This window comes from Mobula birostris, chromosome 19 (genome assembly GCF_030028105.1).
Source record: "Mobula birostris isolate sMobBir1 chromosome 19, sMobBir1.hap1, whole genome shotgun sequence".
In the NCBI taxonomy this organism is placed as follows: domain Eukaryota; kingdom Metazoa; phylum Chordata; class Chondrichthyes; order Myliobatiformes; family Myliobatidae; genus Mobula; species Mobula birostris.
In genome coordinates this window covers 47,185,246-47,213,047 of record NC_092388.1, presented here as the reverse complement: position 1 = coordinate 47,213,047, position 27,802 = coordinate 47,185,246, and the positions used below count along the sequence as shown (strand labels likewise).

Below are 27,802 nucleotides of genomic sequence, written 5' to 3'. Positions count from 1 at the left end.
CAGCCAGCAAAGTTTTTTGAGGGCTGGCTGCCTAATTTCCTTGATTTAGAAACCAAGGCTGGAGCATTAAAGTGGAAAGAGCTCACCGTACACTGGCTCCAAAATCGGGCCTAGACCAACGCCCTCAACCTGTCCTTTTGCGGTTTCATAATTTCAGTGATAAGCAAAGAGTGATGGAGACTTCGAGACGCCGCAGGACTGATGCCCAGGCTTTAATATATGAGGGATCCAGGCTTATATTTTTTCAAGATTTTTCTGCAGACGTTATTTGGAAATGCAAAGAATTCGACCAGGTAAAGAAGCAGCTGAGGGGATTGGGAATCCAGTACTTTAAGCTGTACCCAGTGGCTCTGAAAATCACTTACAACAGGACGACCAAGATATTTGATTCTCCTGGCAAAGCTAAAACTTTCGTAGACACATTGGGCTAAAGAATGTACATATTGTGTAGCCCTGGTTATGGGCGATAACATGCTCATTGCTCGCTTTATTTTACCTTTTCATAACTCGACGGAGAGATATCTTATCGGACGGGTAACGTATTTGTTTTGGTTAATATAGCTTCATTATTTGTTTAAACTAATGGTGCTGCTCCAGCCTGAAGGAGCTTAAACATGATGATAACAAATCAGTGGATTGATAAATTATGTCCTATTTTCAGGCAGAATATGGGGTGCTAGAAGGTTCAGATATCCCCTTTAAGTGTGGAGTAAGTCCTTTTGTTCAGCGTTGTTGGCATTTTGTTTTTTTGTGTGTTTTTTTATTCACTTATTGCTGCTCAGCTGATCTTGAGTTGGGTTTCTTGTCCTCCGGAGTCAAATGATTTTTATGAAGGGTTATGACCAGTAATGTATCAAAATTGTGCACTTGGAACATTAAGGGGATTTATTCACCAATCAAGAGAAAGAAAATCCTATTAAACCTGAAAAAGGAAAAGGTGGACACAGCCTTATTGCAGGAGACACATTTAAATGACAAAGAACATCTAAAACTGCAACAGAGTGGATTTGATCGTCTGTTTTTTATCTTTTAATACCAGGAGTAGGGGAGTGGCCATTTTAATTAGGAAGAACCTACCTTTTAAGTTATTAGACTGCATTAAGGATAAGTATGGGAGATTTGTGATTGTTAAGGCTTCAATATATGGAGAGGAATATGGTTTTCTCAATGTTTACTGCCCTCCAGCTCATCTTCTCAAATTCCTACTAGATGCTTTTTCCAAACTTACAAGCTTTTCAATACAAAACATTATTGTAGGTGGGGATTTTAATTGTTTCATGGACTCATTGATGGACAGAGTGCCTAGTGGTCCCCCATTGCTCTCCTCACAGTCCAAACAAATCATGGGCTTATGTGGAGAACTAGGACTTATGGATGTCTGGAAGTTGTTACATCCCTCAGACAAAGACTTCACTTTTTTTCTAACCTACACAAGTGTTATACCAGAATAGACTTTTTTCTAACCCCCAAGATGCTCCTAGATTTAGTTGTATCCTGCACAATTGGAAATATCACTATTTCTGACCACGCAGCAGTATATTTAAATATTAAGCCCAAAGGTAATTCAGCACTATCTAGACATTGGAGGCTGAATCCTTTTATTCTAAAAGATAATAAATTTGTAGACTACATTACTTCCAAATTTAAAACTTTCCTATCTATTAATTCCAAATCACCTAGTAATCCATCGATGCTCTGGGAAACCACTAAGGCCAATGCAAGGGGATTAATGACCTCTTACTCTGCTCATAAGAAGTGACAAGCTGTGGAACAGCAGCACCTAGTGGAAGCAAGGCTTGCAGCAGCTGGAAAGGATTATATTAATAAGCCTTCTGCAGCCAAGTTACAGAATATCACAGCCCTACACTGTACACCAAGCTCTTTACTTACTCAAGCAGCCAAAAGAAAATTGACATTTGCTAAACAACGATTGTTTGAACATGGTGAAAAACCAGGTAGGTACTTGGTTTATTTAGCTAGAAAGAAAAATGCCTCTCAGACTATTGCTTCAATTAGGGATGGGACAGGAGCCCTCACTAGTAATTCTAAAATGATTAATGTTGTGTTTAAGAATTTTTATTCTAAATTGTTTCAATCTGAGCAATGTAATGATGGACAATCTAGGATGGAGTCCTTTTTCAGGAATTTAGATCTTCTAGGCATTTCTTCTGAACAAGAGTCCCTCCTCAATGCTCCGTTATCTATACGTGAGATACAGGAAGCTGTGAGATAGCTCCAAAGTGCGAAACCCCTGGTCCTGATGGACTCACTAGTGAATTCTATAAAGAGTTCACAGGGTTATTATCGGAGCCTATGCTAAACATGTTCAATCATGCATTTAATTGTGCTCTCCTCCCACCATTATTGACAGAAGCTAATATCTCCCTAATTCTTAAGAAAGAAAAGAACCCTGAAGATTGTGCCTCCTACAGGCCTATTTCATTGTTAAATGTTGACTTTAAAATCTTATCTAAAACCTTAGCGTTGTGATTAGAAACTGTGTTACCTTTTATCATAAAAGAGGATCAAACAGGTTTTGTAAAAGGCCATAGATCATCTAACAATATCAGAAGATTACTTAATGTGATTCAGGCATGTCAGCAACAGGCAGTGGACGGCTTGGTAGTTTCCTTAGATGCAGAAAAGGCCTTTGATCATGTGGAATGGCCGTATCTTTTTTTCACTTTAGAACGATTTGGTCTGGGCAATAATTTTATTAAGTGGGTGAAGGTTCTTTATAATGACCCTTTGGCTGCGATTCTCATTAATGGTATTAGGTTGGATAATTTTAGTATTCTGAGGGGCAGCCGGCAGGGCTGCCCTTTATCACCACTACTTCTCACACTAGTGATCGAGCCATTGGCTGAAGCTATTCGGCGAGACCCCAAAATATCTGCTCCAGACATAGGGCTAAAGTCACATAAAATTACATTGTATGTGGATGATGTTCTAATTTTTTGTTATCAAACCCTGCTATATCAGTGCACCACCTTATACAATGCATCAATTCATTTAGCGCCTTTTCAGGTCATAAAATCAACTTTACTAAATCAGAGGCTATGCCTCTGGGGAATCTGCAACAGGTACCTGACACTCAGGGTGTTTTCCCCTTTAAATGGTCTCAGACAGGTTTTGTTTACTTAGGCTTATTTATCACACCTACGTTTGATCAATTGTTCAAAGCTAACTTTACACAGTTATTTGACAAAATCAAACAGGATCTTGACTGATGGAGCACTCTTCCCATTTCTTGGCTTGGCCGAATATCCTAGCTCAAAATGAACATTCTTCCTCGTCTGCTCTACCCAATACGAATGATTCCAGTCATTTTTACCCAACAAATACTTAAAAAAATAAATGGCTGGTTTGTTTCTTTCACCTGGATTTTAAAAAACCCTGTATTAAAATGTCTAAGTTACAGCTTCCCAGTAGTCTCGGCCCTAGACACGTTGCCAACATTAGCTTGGATTTTGGGAGAGACTGAGGCTGCACCATCCTTCTCACAGCTGGTTCGCGATCACCTATCTTTGCTGTCAATAGAATTCCAGCGTTACTTCCCAACTGCAAATGACCCAAGACGTGCAAAGGAATAGGTCCATGACCCATTTGTGAATGTCCCCAGTGAATCACCCATGTCAGCGCGGGAAGAAGATCAACTCCTTGAGTTTGCAAATGACGGTGGGCTGAAAAGTATGTTTGACATAACATCTCTGCCGGCATTCTAGATCAAAGTCAAAGCTGAATATCCTAAGATAGCCACAAAAGCATTGAAAACGTTGCTTCCATTTTCAACATCATATCTCTGAACCCCCTTCGAATATCGCTGTCTCCCATCACCCCTCAACAGGACTGTCTTCTTGCAGGGAAACAAGCCCAGGACTCCCACTGATTCAGCAATATTGGTGTGTTGCAATGATTCTATATGTTCATACCAGGAAAATATGCGCTGTGTATTTAATATCCAAACGTTACTTAAAATCTTATGATGCTATTGACTTATAAGTGACTTATAATTGATTTATCACTATGTTCATGCGAGGAAAATATGCGCTGTGTGTTTAATATTAAGTTCATTAGATAAACCCTTTTAGAAATGAAATTGAGTGTATTAGCCACTTAAAAGTGACTTATAGTTGACTTATCACCTATATTCCGGTTGTGATTAACATCACCCCCCCCCCCGACCCCATCAGCCAGTCCACAAGAATATTGTCAATATTAAACCAGTCCACAATGCAAAAAAGTTGGGACCCCTAGATTCCAGGGGGTCTGGATTTTCCAGACATCAAAACATATCAATTAAGTTCCTTTTTATCTTATGTGGTTAACTGGGTTTGTAGGGACCCCTCCTCAATTTGGCGAGACATTGAAGCTTCACAAGCAAAATGCCCTCTCATTAATTTGCTTTTCCTCAATAAGGTGAAACTAGTTAAGAAATATTGTCGCAATCCAATAACAATTAATACAGTGGAGGGCGGTGCGACAAATTGAGGGCAACACAGCGAAAATATCACCCTTCACTCCAATAACCTGCAGTCCAGATTTTCAGCCTGGCATAATGGATTCAGGATTTAAACTTTGGATTTCTAAGGGTATTTTCCATCTAGGAGATTTGTTTGATGAAGGAATGATGATGTCTTTTAGTCAAATAGTACAGAAATTTAACATACCCAACAAGGATTTTTTTCGTTTCTTTCAGATAAGAGATTATATACAGAAAAAAACAGCATTGTGAACTGATTTCTATAGTTCTGACATAGAAAAGAGGGTGTTCTATTCTAAGGGTGAAGTCTCCATTGTACTTTACAGCATCCTGAGGGAATGTTCTTATGGAGAGGCTGAGCAGCTGGGAAGGGTCTGGGAGGAAGAGCTGGGAGTAGAAATTACATCTGAAACATGTGAAGATATCTGTGATAATGCAAAGAAAATTTCAGTTTGTAATAGAACTAAAGCACTGCAACTCAAAGTTCTGCATAGAGCCCATCTGACTCCAGATCATCTCTCGAAATTTAAGACGGGGGTTTCTCCAATGTGTTCTAAATGTAAAGTAAATATTGGAACTTTCACCCACTGTTTTTGGACTTGTCCCAAACTTCAGGCATACTGGAATGATATTTTGGGTGAAATGGAAAAGATTCTGAAGATGGAGCTTGAACTGGACCCAGTGTCTTTTTCTCTTAGGCTTACCCAGTAGTCATATTATTAATGCACATCAGAAAAAACTTTTTAACATCCTGACTTTTTGCACGAGGAAAAACATTTTACTTTGTTGGATATCCGATAAGACCCCTGGACATTTTGGTTGGCGTAAATTAATCATGGAATACATTCCTTTGGACTTTTTGACATGTATGGTACACTCAAAAACAAATACTTTTCATAAAATATGGCAACCTTTTCTGCAGTATGTAGATGTAAACCTGTCTGCTATACTAATAAGGGCTTTTGCATAGGATGTTGGGGTGATGTCTATATTTTGATGGAAGTGTTCTGATAGCTGATATCTGTGAGGGGAAGAAATGTAAATGTATCTGTAAATTCAAAGTTTTGTTAAGCTGAGCAAAAAAAATTTAAAGAAATAAAAAATTTGAAGACTTCAGGATGATACACAGTGTGATAAGTGGATGGAAACACGATTCTGCCAAACACTACATCACCTGCAAACATAATGCCATTCTCCAGAATGCAAATCTCAAGTAATTTATTAAACATTTTAAAAAATACTCAGCCTCAAAATGATCCTTAAGAAACATAACGCTGAGCATGAACTCTGCCTTTCCAGTCCTCAGAGGAATCTGAGAGCAACTAAATTGCTTCACATCGAAAGAGTCTAGATCATATTCCACTTTAATCCTCATTTTTTGGCACCGGCTGAGTAAGATGTTCATTTTGTTCCTCTCCCTCTTTCTGCTAGAGGTCCTCAGACAAGGAATGTTGGTCAGGTTGTGCAGTATACAAAAAATTATCTCAAAACATGAAATTTTCTTTGACCAGATCTGGAGGTCCTAATAAAGATGTATTCTGGGGAAAACCATTGATTCGTGTGGGCATTGTTTTCACTGCAGTGATACACAGATACAAAGGCTGGAACACCGAAATGACTAAAAGCCAAGAAGGAAAGGACAGCCCTTATCATTCAACATCCAATGCTGCCTCCAAAATATTTGTAGGCTTCAGAGATTACCTAAAAATTAGTGAGTCTTGCAAGCTTCCTGAACACCTGACCGTATCAATGAGAAATTCTCCATACTATTCAACAACAACATGTTTAGGGACGGTAGCCCTAAAAATTCTTGGTGAGCTCTTAGACTCCAAAGAGGAGCCTGAAGTGGTTGCCCACTGGTTGCCTAATAGTATTCTCAGTAAGTTGCTCCCCCGAAAATGTCATCTACTCCAAAAGAAACTAATTTATTATCTATTTCTGAGTAGCTAGATTAATTTAGAAGTTGCTACCAGATTTGAGAACCAAGACACACAGCACAAAGTTTTTTTCTTAAAACTTTAGGGTCTCAGCCTGAAATGTCAACTGTGTACTCTTTTCCATGGATACTGCCTAACCTAAGTTCCTCCAGCATTTTGGGTGTGAAACTTCACTCAAGTTAAAATGAACTTCATTTGCTGAACTCACATGACAGCACTGGAGAATCATTTGAGGCTTCATTTTAATGGTTTGTGAAAGCTTGAAGCCAGTTAACAGATCTGCTCATATATCTCATCTCTCCAATAACACAGGCAAAATCACTGCTGAATGTTTAACTGCAATGGTTACAGTATTATTCATTGTTTGAGCTTCACTACAGTAGTATGTTAGTGTACAGTAACCATGCAAGTTTCTCATATACTTCTGTCTCCAAAACAAATAACCAGAAACACTTTTACTTTCCATTTCATTGGGACACTTCCTCCTGTCTCTATGAACAACTCTATTACTTTTAATACTTTTCCAACGTCCCAGCATTAGGGCCAAATATTCAGTCCTAACAGCTAATCCCTTTTTACTTCTCCACAAAGAAGAATTTTCATTTCTTGTGATAGCTCACTGAAGCACAATTGCCATCAACAATTTTCCAAGTACTTCAGAAACCAACTTCTTCCCATGATTATTCCTTCCATGATTGCTGAGTATGGTGTCTAACAACAAAAGTATCAGCTATTAAATTGTTGACTTTATTATTTTGATAATCGCAACAAATGGCCTGGTATTGTCTTTTATCATCACGTATTCAGAGAGAATTTTTTTGCGTGCCTTTCAGATAGATCATTCCATAATTACATTGGCATTAAAAAAGAATGCAGAATACAACATACAAAGGCAATCGAGGAACTCACAGGTCAAGCAGCTTACTGTATATTGAAGGAAATGGTGAGTCCATTCCCTCCAGCACCTTTGTGTGTTGTTCCAGATTTCCAACATCTGTAATCTCTCTGCATCTTCTCTGCACAATATGGTGTTGCAGTTACAGAGAAAGAGCAGTGCGGGCAAGACGGTGAGGTAGATTGGGAGGTCAAGATTTCAAGTGATCATTTTTTAGCATACGGGAGGCCCATTCAAGAATCTGATAACAATTGGAGAGAAGCTGTTTTGAGTCTGGTGCCATGTACTCTCAAGTGTGCCTGTTGGGAGAGGGGAGAATGGGTGGGGTGTGATTCTGCTGTCCTTGATGACATTCTCAAAGCAGCGAGAAGTGTAAACCAAGTCAATGGAGAGGAGCCTGGATACTGTCTTTTAACTTAATTCAGTTGCATGTTGGTTAATGATATTAGCAAAGCCCTTTAAACATCACAATATTGATCAAATTAAAAGAGGTTCAACACGACTGTTTTACCAAAACTGGGGACTGAGTAGAATTCTCTGGCAGCACATACATATCCTTATTGATGAAGGAAGAGCAGTCGATGTAGTCTATATGGATTTCAGCAAGGCATTTGATAAGGTGCCCATGCAAGGCTTATTGAGAAAGTAAGGAGGCATGGTATCCAAGGGGACACTGCTTTGTGGATCCAGAACTGGCTTGCCCACAGAACACAAAGAGTGGTTGTAGATCGGTCATATTCTGCATGGAGGTCGGTGACCAGTGATGTGCCTCAGGGATCTGTTCTGGGACCCTTACTCTTCGTGATTTTTATAAATGACCTGGATGAGGAAGTGGAGGGATGGGTTAGTAAGTTTGCTGATGACACAAAAGGTTGGGGGTGTTGTGGACAGTGTGGAGGGCTGTCAGAGGTTACAGTGAGACAGAAATAGGATGCAAAACTGGGCTGAGAAGTGGCAGATGGAGTTCAACCCAGGTAAGTGTGAAGTGGTTCATTTTGGTAGGTCAAATACAATGGCAGAATCTAGTATTAATGGTAAGACTCTTGGCAGTGTGGAGGATCAGAGGGATCTTGGAGTCCGAGTCCATAGAACACTCAAAGCAGCTGCGCAGGTTGACTCTGTGGTTAAGAAGGCATACGGTGTATTGGCCTTCATCAATCATGGAACTGAATTTAGGAACCAAGAGGTAATGTTGCAGCTATATAGGACCCTGGTCAGACCACACTTGGAGTACTGTGCTCAGTTCTGGTCGCCTCACTAGAGGAAGGATGTAGAAGCCATAGAAAAGGTGTAGAGGAGACTTACAAGGATGTTGCGTGGATTGGGGAGCATGTATTATGAGAATAGGTTGAGTGAACTCGGCCTTTTCTCCTTGGAGCGACGGAGGATGAGAGGTGACCTGATAGAGGTGTATAAGATGATGAGAGGCATTGATCATGTGGCTATTCAGAGGCTTTTTCCCAGGGCTGAAATGGTTGCCACAAGAGGACACAGGTTTAAGGTGCTGGGGAGTGGGTACAGAGGAGATGTTGGGGTAAGTTTTTTTAAGCACAGAGTGGTGAGTGCGTGGAATGGGCTGCCAGCAACGGTGGTGGAGGCGGATACAGTAGGGTCTTTTAAGAGACTTTTAGATAAGTACATGGAGCTTAGTAAAATAGAGGGACATTTCTAAGGTAGGGACATGTTCGGCACAACTCTGTGGGCCGAAGGGCCTGTATTGTGCTGTAGGTTTTCTATGTTTCTAAGTTTCTTTCTCAGCTGTTTTTTGCGTCTGTATTTACTAAGGAAGCTGGCATGAAATCTATGGAATTGAGGGAATCAAGTAGTGAGACCATGGAAACTGTACAGATTGAAAAGGAGGAGGTGCTTGCTGTCTTGAGGAAAATTAAAGTGGATAAATCCCCGGGACCTGACAGAGTGTTCCCTCGGACCTTGAAGGAGACTAGTGTTGAAATTGCAGGGGCCCTGGCAGAAATATTTAAAATGTCGCTGTCTACGGGTGAGTGCCGGAGGATTGGAGAGTGGCTCCTTTTTAAAAAAGGATTGAAAAGTAATCCGGGAAATTATAGGCCGGTGAGTTTAACGTCAGTAATAGGTAAGTTATTGGAGGGAGTACTAAGAGACAGAATCTACAAGCATTTGGATAGACAGGGGCTTATCAGGGAGAGTCAACATGGCTTTGTGCGTGGTAGGTCATGTTTGACCAATCTGTTGGAGTTTTTCGAGGAGGTTACCAGGAAAGTGGATGAAGGGAAGGCAGTGGATATTGTCTACATGGACTTCAGTAAGGCCTTTGACAAGGTCCCACATGGGAGGATAGTTAGGAAAATTCAGTCACTAGGTATACATGGAGAGGTGGTAAATTGGATTAGACATTGGCTCGATGGAAGAAGCCAGAGAGTGGTGGTAGAGAATTGCTTCTCTGAGTGGAGGCCTGTGACTAGTGGTGTGCCACAGGGATCAGTGCTGGGTCCATTGTTATTTGTCATCTATATCAATGATCTGGATGATAATGTGGTAAATTGGATCAGCAAGTTTGCTGATGATACAAAGATTGGAGGTGTAGTAGACAGTGAGGAAGGTTTTCAGAACCTGCAGAGGGACTTGGAGCAGCTGGAAAAATGGGCTGAAAAATGGCAGATGGAGTTTAATACTGACAAATGTGAGGTATTGCACGTTGGAAGGACAAACCAACGTAGAACATACAGGGTTAATGGTAAGGCACTGAGGAGTGCAGTGGAACAGAGGGATCTGGGAATACAGATACAAAATTCCCTAAAAGTGTCATCACAGGTAGATAGGGTCGTAAAGAGAGCTTTTGGTACATTGACCTTTATTAATCGAAGTATTGAGTATAAGAGCTGGAATGTTATGATGAGGTTGTATGAGGCATTGGTGATGCCGAATCTGGAGTATTGTGTTCAGTTTTGGTCACCAAATTACAGGAAGGATATAAATAAGGTTGAAAGAGTGCAGAGAAGGTTTACAAGGATGTTGCCGGGACTTGAGAAACTCAGTTACAGAGAAAGGTTGAATAGGTTCGGACTTTATTCCCTGGAGCGTAGAAGAATGAGGGGAGATTTGATAGAGGTATATAAAATTATGATGGGTATAGATAGAGTGAATGCAAGCAGGCTTTTTCCACTGAGGCAAGGGGAGAAAAAAACTAGAGGACATGGGTTAAGGGTGAGGGGGGAAAAGTTTAAAGGGAACATTAGTGGGGGCTTCTTCACACAGAGAGTGGTGGGAGTATGGAATGAGCTGCCAGATGAGGTGGTAAATGCGGGTTCTTTTTTAACATATAAGAATAAATTGGACAGATACATGGATGGGAGGTGTATGGAGGGATATGGTCCGTGTGCAGGTCAGTGGGACTAGGCAGAAAATGGTTCGGCACAGCCAAGAAGGGCCAAAGGGCCTGTTTCTGTGCTGTAGTTTCTATGGTTCTATGGTTCTAACATAACCAGCTACTTTGGTGAAGGTTCTTTGGAGCCAAGAACCATATGAAAGGAATCCAGTGAGATTCCTCAAGTCCAACCAATAGAAGAACACACTTTTTACAGGTTCCACCCAGTCCAACCCAAAAGACAGATGAAGGAGCAGAGAACATTTGGGACTGTGTATGCCTAGTCTGCGGAAGGCATGGTCACCAATGGTGGGTTGAAGAAGTTGAGGATTACACAAAATACCAAAGATTTTGCACTACAAGTCAGTCACATAGAACTTAGAAGACATGTGCAATGCAAAAGAATTTCCAAATCTAAATCTTTGACCAGACAGCATGATACAATGTCATGCCAGTGCTCAAAACAACTACACTCCATCTTCCAACACACTTCAAATTCAATGTATCCAATGGCTATCTTCTTAGAACTTACTTTCTTACGGCCCCGGTTCTAAGGTTCACTTTTTCTGTGATACTGGCAAGTACTTGTTCCCATTGGCCAAGTATCCTCTTTGGAATTAGCAGCCGGATTGCTGGATTTAGGAGGTCTCCATTTGCAATCACACTGTGAATAGAAGTGGAATATATAACATAAAATAAACATGAAATAAAACAGGAGTAAGTCATTCAGATCCTCATGTCTCTACATCACCCTATAAGACCTTGGTGAAAGTTTATCTGTAAGTGATATACTCCAGCACTATTGGTAATTGTTCATTATTTTCACAATACCAGTTTAGATTATAGTGGAAAGCTTATATTTTGCATGCTATCCAGACAGATTGTGCAATACATAATTATATCAAGATAGTAAAAAAGAGAACGGGGTCACTAACCATTTTCCTTTGATTCCCTTAACACCAAATAATCTATTTATTTCTGGCCTGAATGTATTCAGCTACGGAACCTTTGCAGCTCCCTTGTGGAGCAAATTTCAAAAATCGACCAGTCACTAAGGGAAGAAATCTCTTCTCACTGTCCTGCAAACTTTTTTTTTACAATCCCTCTACCTCATATATCCTTCCAGCAACAATATTACATTGTTGTCTACAGGGCCCTATATGATTGCTGTGAGTGGTCTTCACTCATTTATTTCAATCCTCGTGCAAATAAGACTAACACGCTATTCCTCACATTCACACTGAACAATTTCTCTTTTCAGTTCCTCACACTTTCTCCAAACCCAACAGGAGGCCATGTATATCTGTATGGGCCCTGGCTATGCCTCCCTTTTCATTGGCTATGCAGAACAGTCTGTGTTCCAAGCCTTCGCTGGTAATGCTCCCTAACTCTTTCTGCACTACACGACATTGGTGCTGCTTCGTGCACCCATACTGAGCTCGTCTATTTCCATCAACTTTGCCTATAACTTCCACCCTGCCCTTAAATTCACTTGGTCCATTTCTGACACTTCTCTTCCCTTTCTCAATCTCTCTGTCTCCATCTCTGGAGACAAACTGCTTACCGAGAGCTTTTATAAACTGACTCTCACAGCTATCTTGGCTATATCTCTTCCCATCCTGACATCTATAAAAATGTAGTTCTCTTTTCTCAGTTCCTTTGTCTCAGCTGCATCTGTTCCCAGAATGAGGCTTCCCTTTCCAGAACATCAGAGATGTCCTCCTTTGTCAACGATTTTTCCCTTCCTCCACCATTGATGCTGCCCTCACCCACAAATCCTCTTTCTACCCCCATCTTCCCACTGCCTTAACAAGGATAGAGTTCCTCTTGTCCTCACCTACCACCACATAAGCCTCAACATCCAGCACATCATTCTCAATTTCTACCATCTTCAGTGAGATCCCACCGCCAAATATGTCTTTACTTTCACCCTCCCCCCCCCCCAACTCTCCACTTTCCACAGGGATCACTCCCTTGTCTATTCATCCCTCCATTAATCCGCCTGTTTGGCACTTATCACTGTAAGTGGAGGAAGTGCTACACCTCCCCGTTCACCCCCACCTATCTGCATTCAGAGCTCCAAACATTCCTTCCAGGTGAGGTAACGCTTCACCTGCAGATCTGTTGGGATTATCGACTGTATTTGGTGCTCCTGATGCAGCCTCCTCTACATTGATGAGACCCCATATAGATTGAGGGACCACTGTTGAGCACCAGCACTAGTGGTGAGAACCGAGGAGGTATGGTCCAGAGAGGTGAAGGAGTGCACAGAGGACTGCTGTGTAGCCCACTGCTTTACTCTCTCTACACCCACAACAGTGTGACTAGGCACAGCTTAAACACCAACTATAAGTTTGCCAGTGACACAACTACTGTTGGCAGAGTTTCAGATGGTGTCAAGGAGGCATACAGGAGTGAGATAGATCAGCTGGTTGAGTGATGTCACTACAACAACCTTGCACTCAACATCAGTAAAACCAAGGACTTCAGGGAGGGAAGTCGAGGGAACACATACCAGTCCTCACTGAAGGATCGGCAGTGGAAAGGGGGAGCAGTTTCAAGTTCCTGGGTGTCAACATCTCTGAAGATCTATCCTGGGCCCAACATAATGATGCAATTACAAAGAAGGCACAACATACAATACTTCATACGAAGGGGATACGATACTTCATCAGGAGTTTGAGGAGATTTGGTATGTACAAATTTCTACAGATGTACCATAGAGAGCATTCTGACTGGTTGCATCACCATCGGAAATGGAGGGGCCACTGCACAGGATCAGAAAAAGCCACAGAAAGTTGCAAACTCAGCCAGAACCATCATGGGCACGAGCCTCCACAACCTCAAGGACATCTTCAATAAAGGGTATCTCAAAGAGGTAGCATCCGTCATTAAGGATACCCATCTCCCAGCATCTGCCATTGTCCTACTGCAACCATCAATGAGGAGGTACAGGAGCCTAAAGGCACACTCCCAATGTTTTAGCAACAGCTTCTTCCCCTCCACCATCAGATTTCTGAATGGACAATGAACCCATGAACACTAACTCGCTATTCTTTTTTTTATTGTTTTTGGTCTCTTTTTGCACTACTTCCTCAGTTTATCTATATATCATAATAGCTGGTAGTTTTTTTTATTATGTATTTGAATGTACTATTGCCCCAAAACAATATTTCATGACATATCAGGTGATATTAAACCTGATTCTGATTCCATTTCTTTGTCAAGCATCTTTGCTGCATCTGCAAGAAGCAGAATTTCTCGGTGGCCAACCATTTTAATTCCAATCCCCATTTTTATTCCAACATTTCAGTCCAGGGCCTCCTCTACAGTCATGTTGAGGCCACTCTCAGGTTGGAGGAACAACATCTCATTTTCCATTTGGCAGCCTCCAACCTGATGGCATGAACATCAATTTCTCTAACTCCCAGTAATTTTCCCCCTCACCCTTCCTTCTTCTATTCCCCACTCTAGTTTCCCTCCTACTTCTTCTCTTCTCCTCACCTCCTATCACCTCCTTCTGGTGTCCCTCCTCCTTCCTCTTCTTCCATGGTCCACCCTCCTCTCCTATCAGATTCCTTCTTCTTCAGCCTTTTATTTTTTCCACCTATCACCTCCCTGCTTCTCATTTCAGCGCGCCCCCCAACCCCCAGCCCCGCCAACTGGCTTCATCTATCACCTTCTAGTTTGTACTCATTCGCCTCTTCCCACCTTCTTATTGTGGCTTCTTCCTTTCCAGTCCAGATGTGGTCTCAGCCTGAAACATCTATTTCTTTCCTTCCATTGATGCTGCCTGATCTGCCGAGTTCCTCCAGCATTCTGTACCTGTTAATCTGGATTTCCAGCATCTGCAGAAACCATCGTGTTTATCTCACCATTGTCTCCTTATTTGCTTGTTGCACTGGCATCATTTCTGTATCATTTCTTAATGCATGCATTACTAAATGACAATAAAACAGGACTGCGTGTCCTCATAATCTAATCTAATAATCTAATCTTAATCTTCTATAATATAATTCTATAATATTTGTCTATTAAACACTATTACCCTAATGCTGTATAATTTAGTTTTATTCAATAACCTTTAGAGTCGTAACTTCTTAAAATCGAAATATACTGACATAAACTGGTTTTCCCTTACCTAGTTACAACCAAAGAACTTAAAATGAACAAAAACCTCTAATGTAATTTAAGCAGAACCAGTTATTGCCTTTATGCTAAATGATGAGGCAGATCTACCGGTCACGCCCCAGTGAGAGCACCCTTCTACCAGCATCGTACCGGACGCAATCTCTCAACACCTGCTCAGCCCCAGAAGATCAATGACTTTCCTAATTGGTTGGTTCGACCTCTGGATTGGGAATTAAAATTGCTTAATAATGCCTGGAGAAGGCTGGATCACAGTTAGGCTGGGGGTCAGGAGACTGGGGTAAAGTACAACATTTTATTTGTGGTTCTCAGAGCTGGATTAGAAGCTTCCCAGTAGGGTCATGACTGAAATAAAATTAAGCTTCTTATATGCCAATGTGCATCCAGAGGCCTAAAGATGCACAGAGGTCAATCATTAACCAACCTTTACTCATGTGAGCTTCCCACCCTATAGCCAACCAGGCTTCACCATTTCACATCCATGTGGCCTGGATTGCTGGTAGCACCATTAGTCGGCCAACACCATAGCCAAGAGGTACCTCCACTCCACTGAGCTTTGTGAGGAATTCACTTTTGCAGCTGGGTCCCTTTAGGCTGGCCAAGTTGGCCAAGAGTGAATGGGCACCCATGGCTGTTTGGCAGCCCCCCAAAAGAAAAAGTTGCAGGCAGTTATGCTCCAATACATGACAATCTTTCACTCTCTCTCAGCCATCTCACAATTGGCATTTTTGTTTCTTTTTTTCAAAAGATGCCTATTATCTACACATGAGAAGTAATATTCTCTTCCACACTACCAAAAGACCATTCTAGTGAAACTTTGCTGCTTACAAACTGAAGGAAATCATTTCATAAAGACTGCCTTAACCTATATTGTCCAGTGTACTGTGCAAATCTGCATGCTGCTCTCCGGGGGGGGGGGGGCACGGGCGGGGAACTGTTGTGGAAACAATAATGCTGTTCTTTGACAAACTCTTAATTGAGACCCACATAGAAAATTAGTTAGAAAACAAGTCTCATTGTGAAGAAGCAGTGACCTGCTAAGCGAATTGGAACCCAGTAGCACAGACACGAGATATTCTGCAACCTGAACTAATACCTAATGTTCCTACGATGCACATTCTCACTAACTTAATGGGTGGTACATGTAAAAGCTTTTTAATTAATTTAGAATTGCAGAAAAGAGAATGAATAGTTTTATTTAACACTAATGTTTTTTTTGATTCTATCCCAACTGCAGCTATGTAATTTTTTTAGATCTCAGAAACATGTCATGATAAAAAAGATCAGGGCAGCCTGTGGGAGGAAGTACAAGAGACTCTGGAGATGCTGCAAGCTGGATCAACACACACAAAATGAGGCAGGAACTCAGCAGGTCAACTGTTCTTTCCTATGAGATTCCTTCTTCTTTAGCCCTTTGGCTCTTCCATTTATCACCTCCTGGTTTCTCAAGTTATTCCCTTTCCCTCTTGCCTTCCCTCTCTCACCTGGATTCATCTATCCCTTGCCAGCTCATGTTCCTTCCCCTCATCCTACTCTTTTCTTCGGGCTTGTGCCCTCTTCCTTTTTAGTCCTGATGAAGGTTCTTGACCAAAACATCGACTGTTTGTTTCTTTCCATAGATACTATCTGATCTGCAGTCTGCACGGAGGCATTTTTGTCCTGATTCCATCCATGTATAAAGGTGAATTCAAGCCATGAAGCAAAGAGTTCTTCCCTGGCCCAACCACCTAAAGAATTAAAACGGGTTCTCATTGCTCCAAGTATTTTGGTTTTGTAATGGGAGGAGCAACTAGAAACTAAACTATCCCATCTCAATACCAACTCAATCATAGTTTGCTTCCTTCCGTTTCCTCAAATAAAGTGCATCACTAAAGTTAATACATGCTCATACATCCCCATTTAATGCTTTTCCAATCCAAAATGAATATTGCATATGGAGCAGAAACTATTTTGTTTTCCATCGCAATCGCACATTTTCCACTAAAGGACAGAATTAGATTAAATTAGATCAGATTAGATTAGATTCAACTTTATCGTCGTTGTGCTGATTACAGATACAAAGCCAATGAAATGCAGTTAGCATCTAACCAGAAATGCAAATAGTGTTATTTACAAAATATGGTTGATGTCACTGTACCACTGCAAATGATCACTGGGATAATGTTGTGGCAGGATGTTTGGGTAAATTCGACCTACAGGTTATCAAACTGCCAGATAAAATAGGTAACTAGTCTCACATAAGGAAGGATGGCCATAAGACAAGAGAGTAAATAAAACAATCTGGATATCTGGATACTCAAAGCTGATCTCAGTAAACAAATGTAACACATTTTTGTCTGGGTGGTAAGTTTAGTGTTGGCGCCAACCCAGTATATTACAGCATAAATAAAACCTGTTCACATATTTTATTCAGAATTACTCAAAACTAATCGGTATTCCCAAAGCTGTCTTAGTTCTGTACTCACCAAATAGTGCACGGCTCTTGCGTAAGCTTCCGAAATCTTGCGGATGCAATTATCCGACTGTGAGCAACAGGCTTGATCTGAATGAAGAGAGTATAGTTATTATAAGAGCGAGTTATGTCTTAAAGCCCAAGACACTTTTATCATCAATCCCTCCAATTAAAGCAATACAAGATACTTGTGCTAGAATATTACTGGTTGAAAAGCAAGTAGATTTTATGCTAACAATACAGTCTGTCAGCTGAGACCTGCATACTATATCCTAAGAACTTTCCTACCACAGTAAATCCAACCATCATTGGTAAGTGTGGATGCATATGGGGGAGGAAAGCAAAAGCATTTTGAAACCAGTACATGAAGAGAAACAAAAATCACTTCAATAGATTCTTCCCCTGTTGAGCTTAAATTTGGTGAGCATGAAGTACATACCTAGTTATACATTGAATTTTCATTGCCCAATAGACTAAATAACCAGTGAATAATAACTACACACAAGACAAATCTACAAATGAGTCTCTAGGGGTAGAATAAGCTTGCTGATTGTATTTTGAAAGGTTCAAAATGTTATTAATTATATTTAAGTATCTTTCTTCTATGTACAAATATGCAAATCAGAAGTATAATCCTTCCTCAAGAGGTAAGCCATTTAGCATCTAATCTAATGCTTTAAGTGGGAGGCTAAAAATGGAGAAGCAGAGCCTGGTGTAACAGAACTGGAATTTTGGTTGTGGTGACACTGGCAACTGCCCTCAGGACAAGGAGGAAGATTCAACATGAAGTGAGCATTTGAGAAGAGGAAATTAATAGGTTATATGTTTTTGATGGGGTCAGAGCAAAGTGACCTTGCGGTGTGAATGTCAGTTTGGTGTTTGCCCAATATTTCCATCTGCAATGGTTCTAATTGCCACCTCGTGTATTGCTATTTTTTTGCCCCTTACTTAGCTTGTCCTAATCTATCAGACAGTGAAAATTCAATATGTTGTGAGTAGGCACTCCTTGCTCACCACATTAGAGGCTTAGAAGGGGAGCATTTTATTGGCCAAATTTTTAGACTATGAGTTCCCATAGGGAACATAATATCACTTAGATTTGCAATCAAATGATTAGCTGGTGGCTAAGAAATTTAACACTTAATCTGTCTTCATTTACTGCCATCAGAATGATTACATGATAACATCCAAATCACTTTATAAGAAATTACAATTTATCTGTTTTGTTTTACAAGCTAAAAGCACTTGAATCAAATCTCTTTTTTTTTAATGAAGTATGAGGTGGACTTCCACTTGAGGCTTTGAATTTAATTATCCACTATGATGCACTGTCCCATTGACTGAAATAACTCTATTATTAACGTCAAAGAGAATAATCCTTATGAAGAAACTGATTGCAGCAATTAATGTTTCCAGTCAAAAGTAAGCGCACTTTGTGAATTTTGAGGTAAATAGGTTTGTGACTAAGTTATGAAAATACATTGGTTTCTAGTCTTTCATTTATGCTCGAGTAATAACAGTTCTTTTCAATATAACACTTAAATTTACCTATTAACTATTTTTCTTACATGAAGTTATGTTTTATTATATATAATCGCTTTAAAACATTTTAATTATTGCCAACTGTGATGTTTTTCAAATTCTGTTTTGCCCATTATTGAAATAGTGCAAATCAGAGCTACGACTTAGATATCAGAGGTCCAAAATAACCCTTCACTGGTGCAACCACAGTCAGTCAGCTCAAGCAACTGTTGAAGGGGTTTTGTTTTTAAATTCTCCAGTATTTTGAAATTATCAAGATAACATCTCATTGAGATGTAGATGCAGAATACCCTTCCTCCATTCCTCAACTTGCTTTACAGCTCTGCGGCAATGATCCAGGATTTTCAATTGTATCTTGTTGCCTCTCAGGCTTTCTCCTTCCTCTCCAGTAAAGTTTTCCTTTCTTAGAATGGAACACACCCAATGTTACCATAATAAAAATTTAGTGGGTCTGCATCAAACTCTATTTTTTTTAAAAAGGAACCATCTGGGTAAGTTTCATTCTGAAAATAATGCTCCTTGTTCAAATATCAACCTCACAAAGACATTGCACCTTGCAATTAACTGAACACTTTATGCATGAAATATGTCACTTTCATTCTTCAATTATTATTCACCCCAGCATAAAATTTACAATTACTGATGCAGATGCCCTTTAAAATGGACTCATCGAATAAATGGGAGGAATTTCCATTTATTATCAACCTGAATTTCTTCATGTTGAACAAAGCCATTGAAATAAAGCATGTACTGTAATATACACAACTGAATAGATACATTTAGGTTAATTTTATTGATATAACCTGCAGAACAGATTTTGCCATATTCCAGATACTTGCTATAATATTTTTGCAAAGTGCATTTTACTCCGAACACACAAGTTAATTTCATGGATGGCGAACCAATGGCACACGTGCCCAACATGACACATGCAAAAATGTTGTTGGCATGCGGCATGCAGTGCCGTCCCTCAAGTCCTTAAACCCCACCCATAATAAAAAGATCCATTCAATTATCCTTACTGTCAAGTAAAGCAGTGAATTATATTTTTTTAACAACCTGAGAGCAGTAAAATGCTTTCATGGGAAAAGTTTCACATGACTTGGAACCAGTTGGAACATGCGATGTTGGATGACATGTTTTGAAATCCTAGCAGACCTGGTATATACATCAGTATTTGGATAATGCATTGCTGAGCCAGTTGGGCTTCGCCCTGCTTTTTTTTCCTCTGTCGTTTGTGAGTTAATACTGAAAATTCTGTGATAATAACTGAAAATATTGTGTGTAGTTTAGCGCCTCCATAAATATTCATGTGAGTCATTGTTTTCAGTGATCAACTTGGTCGAGTCTAATTATAGGACTGCTGTTCATTGTTTGTCCATCGTCGACGTCGATGAAGACTTCAACACCATTAGTAACTTTGATGATGATGATGATGATGATGTCGAGACTAGCGCTTGATTTGGATTTAAGTGAGGGAGAGTTGCGCAGCGTCAGCCTCACTCTCTCTTCCCAATTCCCATCTCTATCCAGCAGCAAGGCAAAAGTCGAGATGGCTGGAGATGGGACAAGGCACAGTGGATGACCAGAACATCTTCTGTATCATGTCATGCTCTACATGATCCACGACACTTGCAGAGAACATCTTCTAGACCGTTGGACATTCTATTGGTCTCGTCCGCTCAATCCGCCGGAGTCTGGCTTCACATGCTGGGATAGACAACTCCCTATCTCACTGAGGACTAGACTTATTGGTAAAACCAGTGCTACATAGCTCTCAAAACAACCAAATACAAGCCAGATATAAAATATCTGTCAACATTAGTACAACAATAAAAGTCTCATTGAGAAATAAAGTGTGTTTATTTTCCTTTCCTTAACCTTTTATGAATAAGCACCAAAGTTTATAACTTCATGTTCACATTTCTTATGTTGTATATGAGGTACAATACTACAAACTTCAAGGTACATTTATTATCAAAGAATGTATAAACTATAAAACCTTGTGATTTGTTTGCTTGCAGACAGCCACAAAGCAAGAAACCCGAAAGAACCCAATTTAAAAAAAAAGACCAACCCCCAAAGCGCATAATGAAAGAGGAAAAAAGAAACACAAATCAGGCAAATAACAGAAGCGAGCAACAATAACAGTATTCAAAACAAACTGAGTCCTTAGATCCAAATTCCTGGAGCAGCCCAGAGTAGGCCCAAAGCTTCGGTATTCAGTTCATCATATCAGCGGGACAAATCGCCACAAAGTTCGTAGACACGAAGCACAGCAGCCAGGGGCAGTATCACAGCCTTAGCATCAGGGAGAGAACAGCACCCAGTCTATCTAGGCTGGCATATAAATTGTCCGAACAGCGGATTGTACCTCACATTAGAACCCGGGCTCCTCTACAGTGAATTGCTCTGGGCCTAGAACGCAACCACCCCCCCCCCCAGCTTTGGACCTAGCTTTCGCTGCCAAAGAAGCCGTTCTCGACCTCTCCAAATGGGCTCGATGCCCATGGCAATCCAACCTCACCCAAACTCTTGACACCCTGCCTTTCCAGTCTATCTGGGCCAGCATTTAAATCAGGGGTCCCCAACCTTTTTTGCACCGCGGACCAGTTTAATATTGACAATATTCTTGTGGACCGGCCAACCAGGTGGTGGGGGGGAGGTGTTCAAATAGGGTTAAACTCACCTCAGCATGTCTTTTACAGTTAGGGTTTCCAACTTTCTCACTCTCAAATAAGGGACAAATGTAGCAGTCAAATCCCGGGACACTTTACCCCAGGAAAGATTACCATGATAATGAAGCCTTGTGCAGGCACCTGTGTGCACATGCGTGACATGGGCATGTGATGTGCGCATGCGCGACGTGGGCATGTGATGTGCGCATGCGCGTATGTGCCGATTTTTTTCTCCCACAAATCGGTTTTGCCTTCATCTTCCCAACTATACTGTACACACATTATTTCTACTTCATATAGGCTGTGTATTTATCATATCATTCCTGCTTTTATTATATGTTAGTGTTATTTATTTTCCATTTTATGTGTTATTTGGTATGATTTGTTAGGTTATTTTTGGGTCTGGGAACGCTCAAAAAATTTTCCCATATAAATTAATGGTAGTTGCTTTCTCGCTTCACGCCATTTCAGCATGAAAGGTTTCATAGGAATGCTCTACCTTAGCGGGGGAAATACAGGACAAACCAATTTAGCCCAATATACGGGATGTCCCAGCAAATACAGGACAGTTGGCAACCCTATGTTCAAGTTCAACAGTGCGTGACAGGGAATGAGGAAAGGTGCAGCTGACTCATATCATTTCCTCACGGCCCGGTAGCACATGCTTTGCGGCCCGGTGGTTGGGGACTGCTGGTTTAAATTCTGCAAAGAGCAGTCCCCAGCATCGTGCCTCACATTTGGACTTAGACCCTGCTGTGGCAAGTCCCTCCAGGCCTCAGTGCACACCATCCAGCAATTCGCTTCAGACACAGATTTTGCAGCCGAATAACAACACTATTTAGAAATGATATTATTTGTCAATTGCCTTTTTATAAGATTAATAAATTTTGACAGGTTTTCTATGATGTTTCATTTATTTCATTCTGTGTCTGTTATACTTTTATTAATAAATAAGCAACAGGACTCATCCTTTTCCCTTAAAAGCATCCATAATTATTGTTGCTAATTCATTAATCAAAGATAAACTCTGCTCAAAATTACCATGGGATGAGAGGATTTTCAGACTATTGTCAATTTGGGCACAACTCTCAAAAAGATTTGCTGATTCTCTCTTAGAGCCTTCAATTTCTGTTGGAGAGCTCAAGATGGAAGGTACAAGAGCTAATATGCAATCACATACGAGCTACACGATTACATTTTGAGATTGATTGACAGCTTGCCCGACTATTTTAAACCTCATCACTGTAAACTGGAAATTACTGGGAACAAAAACTCTTCAAAGAACAATTTTTGAACAGGGCAGTAATTTCAAATCACCTATTTCTGCATTATAAATGCAGCCTTATTATTAATCACAACAAGCTTTTGACCGATCTTCTGTATTCAGGGCAAGCAGTGCGCACGCACACACATGCACACACACACAAACACAAATGACCTGCCAAGCAACAGCTCTATGTTCCTAATATGGATTTCTTCAATGCTGGTCTGTCCTCATTTACAAAAGGCCCAGTGTCACAGCAAGGCCTCCCAATCTGAATCACATCAGGCCTGAAGAGAGAAGCAGAAATGGGGAAAGCGCCAGAACAAGCCTCCCCTGGAAAATGCTAAAAGAAGTTTCAACAGCCAGCTAAGCCATATCCCAAGTCAACGTCTTCAAAAAGATCTGACTGTTCTGAAATTCAGAAACATTCAGAATGATTAGCATATTAAGAGCTGTTCAATCGTTTTAATAAAACAATTAAAACATACAGTAAATAAAAATACCTCTAAAAATATGAACTAACCAAAGCAAACCATATAGCTTTTCTAGCAGTTTCTAATGAATGGAGATGCTAAGCTTTGCGTCTAATCTGTCACAGATCTGCTGATGTATGTCCCAGTGTATGCCCTGAGAAATTGCCGCAATTTGCCACCCACAGCTAGATTCCATAAGCTGTTCAATTTTGCAGCACAGATGAGAAAACATTGGTGAACAGTTTCCAAAATCTCCAATTTCCTACTCGTGTGTCCACATGAAAGAATCCCAAACTTGGCAGCATTTTGACGAGGAAATGTCAGCAGTTACCCATCCACAAATTTAAGGCCACTTTATGTTCCTTGTGACAAATTAAACCTTTAACAAGGAATAAGAGTAACTTACAATGGTATTTGTTAAGTTAAAGGTATAAATGGAAGTCATTTGTTATAACTAAAAGCACTTCAAATTGGAAACTCAGTAAAGCCAGTGTTAAATGCTGTCAAAGCCATATAATAATGCATGCATTACATTATTTTCAGATCAATAGTCTCAGGAAATATTTAAATATCTTTAGATTTATACAAATGTAGTGAAATTATTCTCCAATAATCATAGGTATTCAGTTAGTTTCCCAAAAAGCCTGCAGTACAAAAAACTAATTCATCATTTTTCTGTGAATTACAAGGACAATAAGACAAACTCTCTGCACACGTTAGGGTATCACTCCTTCATCCTACCTTGGGTTAGGAAGGTAACAAAACAAAGTTTGCATTTGCATCCAAGTGTGTGGCATTGCAAATATTATGGGGAAGCCAAATACAGTATAAAGGAATTTATTTTAACTGGGAAGATAGGATCAGGTATAGCAAATTGTGTTTAATTTTGTATTTATAAAGGCAAGGAGGGCAGGAGAGGGAAAATAATTATCTGTGGATGTGACAGAAACTCTTGCAGAGGGCTTCAGAGTTTTGGATCTCTAGACTCTCTTCCAGGGAAGGAAGGACTTGTACAGAGGGGACAGCTTACATCTGAACTGGAGGGGGCTAATATCCTAGTGGGAAGGTTTGCTAGTGCAATACGGGGAGAGGTGGGGGGGAACTAGAGTTGTAGAGGTATGGGAACTAGAGTGCCAGAACACATAGCGGAGTGGTTGGGGTGAAAGATACCAAATCAAGAATCAAAAGGTCGAGCATGGTTGGACTAATGTTCTGAGCTGTACATATTTCAATGCAAGGAGTATTATAGGGCATGGATCAGCACGTGGAATTATGACATTGTAGCCATTAGTGAGACTTGGTTGCAGGAGGGGGAGGACTGACAGCTCAATGTTCTGGGGTTCCATTGCTTCAGACATGATTGACAGCCTGGTATGGAAAACACCAATGAGAAATCCTGCAGAAAGTAGTGGATATGGCCCAGTCCGTCACAGCTATATTAATGACCACATTAATGAGATTATATTATAGACCATACAACAGTCCTTGAGATTTAAAGCGGTAAATTTGTAGAGAGATTGCAGACTGGCACAAAAACATAAGGTTGTGATAGTAGGTGATTTTAACTTTCCACATATTGACTGGAATTCCCATACTGTTAAAAGGGCTGGATGGGTAGAAGTTTGTCAAATGTGCTGAGGAAAGCTGTCTTAATCAGTAAAGAGAAGCCCCAACTAGAGAACGTGCTACTTCATCTCTAATTAGGAAATGAGACAGGAGAGGTCACAGAAGATTGTGTAGAGGAACACTTTGCATCTAGTGATCATGATGCCTTGAGTTCCAATGCAATTATGGAAAAGGATAGGTCTGGCATTGTATATTTAATATTTCAGTAATATTTGAGTAATCAGGTATATATATTGGTTGATTAAGCATTCTTGCTTGTTTAAATCATTCATTTCAAGTTATATGTATTCATTCATTTCAAGTTGTATGTATAAATACTTGAATTGCATACATTATGTTACTACGTGATATCTGCACACCTCACTTAAAGACCAGGTTACAGTGCCTGTAAAGGTATTCACTCCCCCCCCCCCCCACGGTTTGGAAATTTTCTTGTTTTATTGTTTTAGAGCATTGAATCACAGTGGAATTAGTTTGGCTTTTTTGCCACTGATCAACAGAGAAAGATTCTTTTGTGGCAAAGTGAAAACAAAACTCTACAAAGCAATCAAAATTAATTACAAATATAAAACACAAAGTAATTGATTGAATAAGTATCACTCCCTTCAAGTCAGTATTTAGTAGATGCACCTTTGGCAACAATTACAGACTTGAGTCTGTGTGGATAGGCCTCAATCAGCTTTGCACATCTAGACACTGCAATTTTTCCCCATCCCTCTTTACAAAACTGCTCAAGCTCTGTCAGATTGCATGGGGATCATGAGTGAGCAGCCCTTTTCAAGTCCAGCCACAAATTCTCAATTGCTTTGAGGTCTGGACACCAACTTGCCCACTCCAGGATATTAACTTTGTTGTTTATAAACCATTCCTGTGTAGCTTTGGCTTTATGCTTGGAGTCATTGTCTTGCTGGAAAACAAATCTTTGAGGAAGTTATGAGGAAGGCAGTGAATGTTGTCTGCATAGACTTTAACAATGCCTCTGACAAGGTTCTTCATGCGACGTTAGTCAAGAAGATTCGGTCACTTAGCATTCAAGTTGAAGTAGTAAATTGGATTAGACATTGGCTTCGTGGAAGAATCCAGAGTGGTAGTATATGGTTGCCTCTCTGACTGGAGGCCTGTGGTGTGCCACAGGGATCGGTGCTGGTTGTGTTGTTGTTTGTCATCTATATTAACAATCTGAATGATAATATGGTAAACTGGATCAGAATATTTGAGGATCACACCAAGATTGGAGGGTGTAGTGAATAGCTAGGAAGACTATCAAAGCTTGCAGTGGGATCTGGATCTTCTGGAACAATAGTTTGAAAAATAGCAGATGGAATTTAATGCAGGTAAGTGTGAGGTGTTGCACTTTGGAAGGACCTTCCAGGGTAGGTCTTACATGGTGAGTGGTAGAGCACTCAGCAATGCAGTAGCACAGAGGAATCCGGGAATACAGATCCATAATTCCTTAAAAATGATGTTACATGTAGATAGGGTCATAAAGAAAGCTTTTGGCACATTGGCCTTCATAAACCAATGCATTGAGTGCAAGAGTTGCGATGGTATGTTGAAATTGTATAAGACATTGGTAGGTCTGGCAGATGGAATACAATGTTGGTAAATGTGAGATCATCCACTTTGGAAGGAATAATAAAAGAGCAGATTATTATTTAAATGGTAAAAGACTGCAGCATGCTGTTGTGCAGAGGAGCTTGGGAGTGATTGTTCATGAATCGCAAAAAGTTGGCTTGCAGGTACAACAGGTTATTAAGAAGGCAAACGGAATGTTGGCCTTCATTGCTAGAGGGATTGAATTCAAGAGCAGGGAGGTTATGCTGCAACTATACAGGGTAATGGTGAGGCCGCACCTGGAGTACTGTGTGCAGTTCTGGTCTCCATACTTGAGGAAGGATATACCGGCTTTGGAGGCAGTGCAGAGGAGGTTCACCAGGTTGATTCCAGGGATGAAGGGGATAACCTATGAGGAGAGATTGAGTCGCCTGGGACTATACTCTCTGGAATTCAGAAGAATGAGAGGGGATCTTATAGAAACATACAAAATTTTGAAAGGGAAAATAGGATAGAAGTAGGAAGGTTGTTTCCATTGGTAGGTGAGACTAGAACTAGGGGACATTGCCTCAAGATTCAGGGGAGAAGATTTAGGACGGAGATGAGGAAAAACTGTTTTTCCCAGAGAGTGGTGAATCAGTGGAATTCTCTGCCCAGGGAAGCAGTTGAGGTTTCTTCTCTAAATATATTTAAAATACAGTTAGATAGATTTTTACATAGCAGGGGAATTAAGGGTTATGGGGAAAAGGCAAGTAGATGGAGCTGAGTTTACGGACAGATCAGCCATGATCTTATTGAATGGCGGGGCAGGCTCAATGGGCCGGATAGCCTACTCCTGCTCCTACTTCTTATGTTCTTAAGGTCCAAATTGAAGTATTGTGTCTAATTTTGGTCACCTATCTACAGAAGAGATATAAATAAGGTTGGAAGAATGCAGAGAAAACTTACAAGGATGTTGCTGGAACTTGAAGACCTGAGTTATTGGGAAAGGTTGAATAGGTTAGAATTTTATTCCCTAGAACACAGAAGGTTGAGGGTAGATTTGATAGGAATTCAATATTATGAGAGGTATAGTTAGGATAAACGCAAGCAATCTTTTTCCACCGAGGTTGGGTGAGATTACAACTAGAGGTTATGGGTTAAGAGTAAAAGGTTAAATGTTTAACAGGAATATGAAGGGAACTTCTTCACTCAGAGGTGACAAGAGTATGGAACAAGCTGCCAGGACAAGTGGTGGACGCAGTGTTGAGTTCAACGTTTAAGAGAAATTTAGATAGGTACATGGATGGGAGAGGTATGGAGAGCTATGGTCCAGGTGCAAGTCGATGGAACCGGGCAGATTAATGGTCTGGCACATACTAGATAGGCTGAAGGGCCTGTTTCTGTGCTGCAGTGTCCTATGG

The 27,802-nt window shown here is 40.5% G+C and overlaps 1 protein-coding gene across 2 annotated transcripts in view; it reads right to left on the bottom strand.

Annotated features, from left to right (window-relative positions):
• The window catches only part of LOC140212582 (doublecortin domain-containing protein 2-like), a 207,694-nt gene that overhangs the window by 157,079 nt on the left and 22,813 nt on the right, over positions 1-27,802 (bottom strand). For both annotated transcript variants that reach the window (XM_072283558.1, XM_072283559.1), the window contains exons 3-4: positions 17,276-17,352; positions 11,194-11,325 (exon numbers count right to left, since the gene is read on the bottom strand). In XM_072283558.1, the coding sequence (XP_072139659.1) occupies positions 11,194-11,325; positions 17,276-17,352 (209 nt within the window). The remainder of the gene's footprint in view (positions 1-11,193; positions 11,326-17,275; positions 17,353-27,802) is intronic.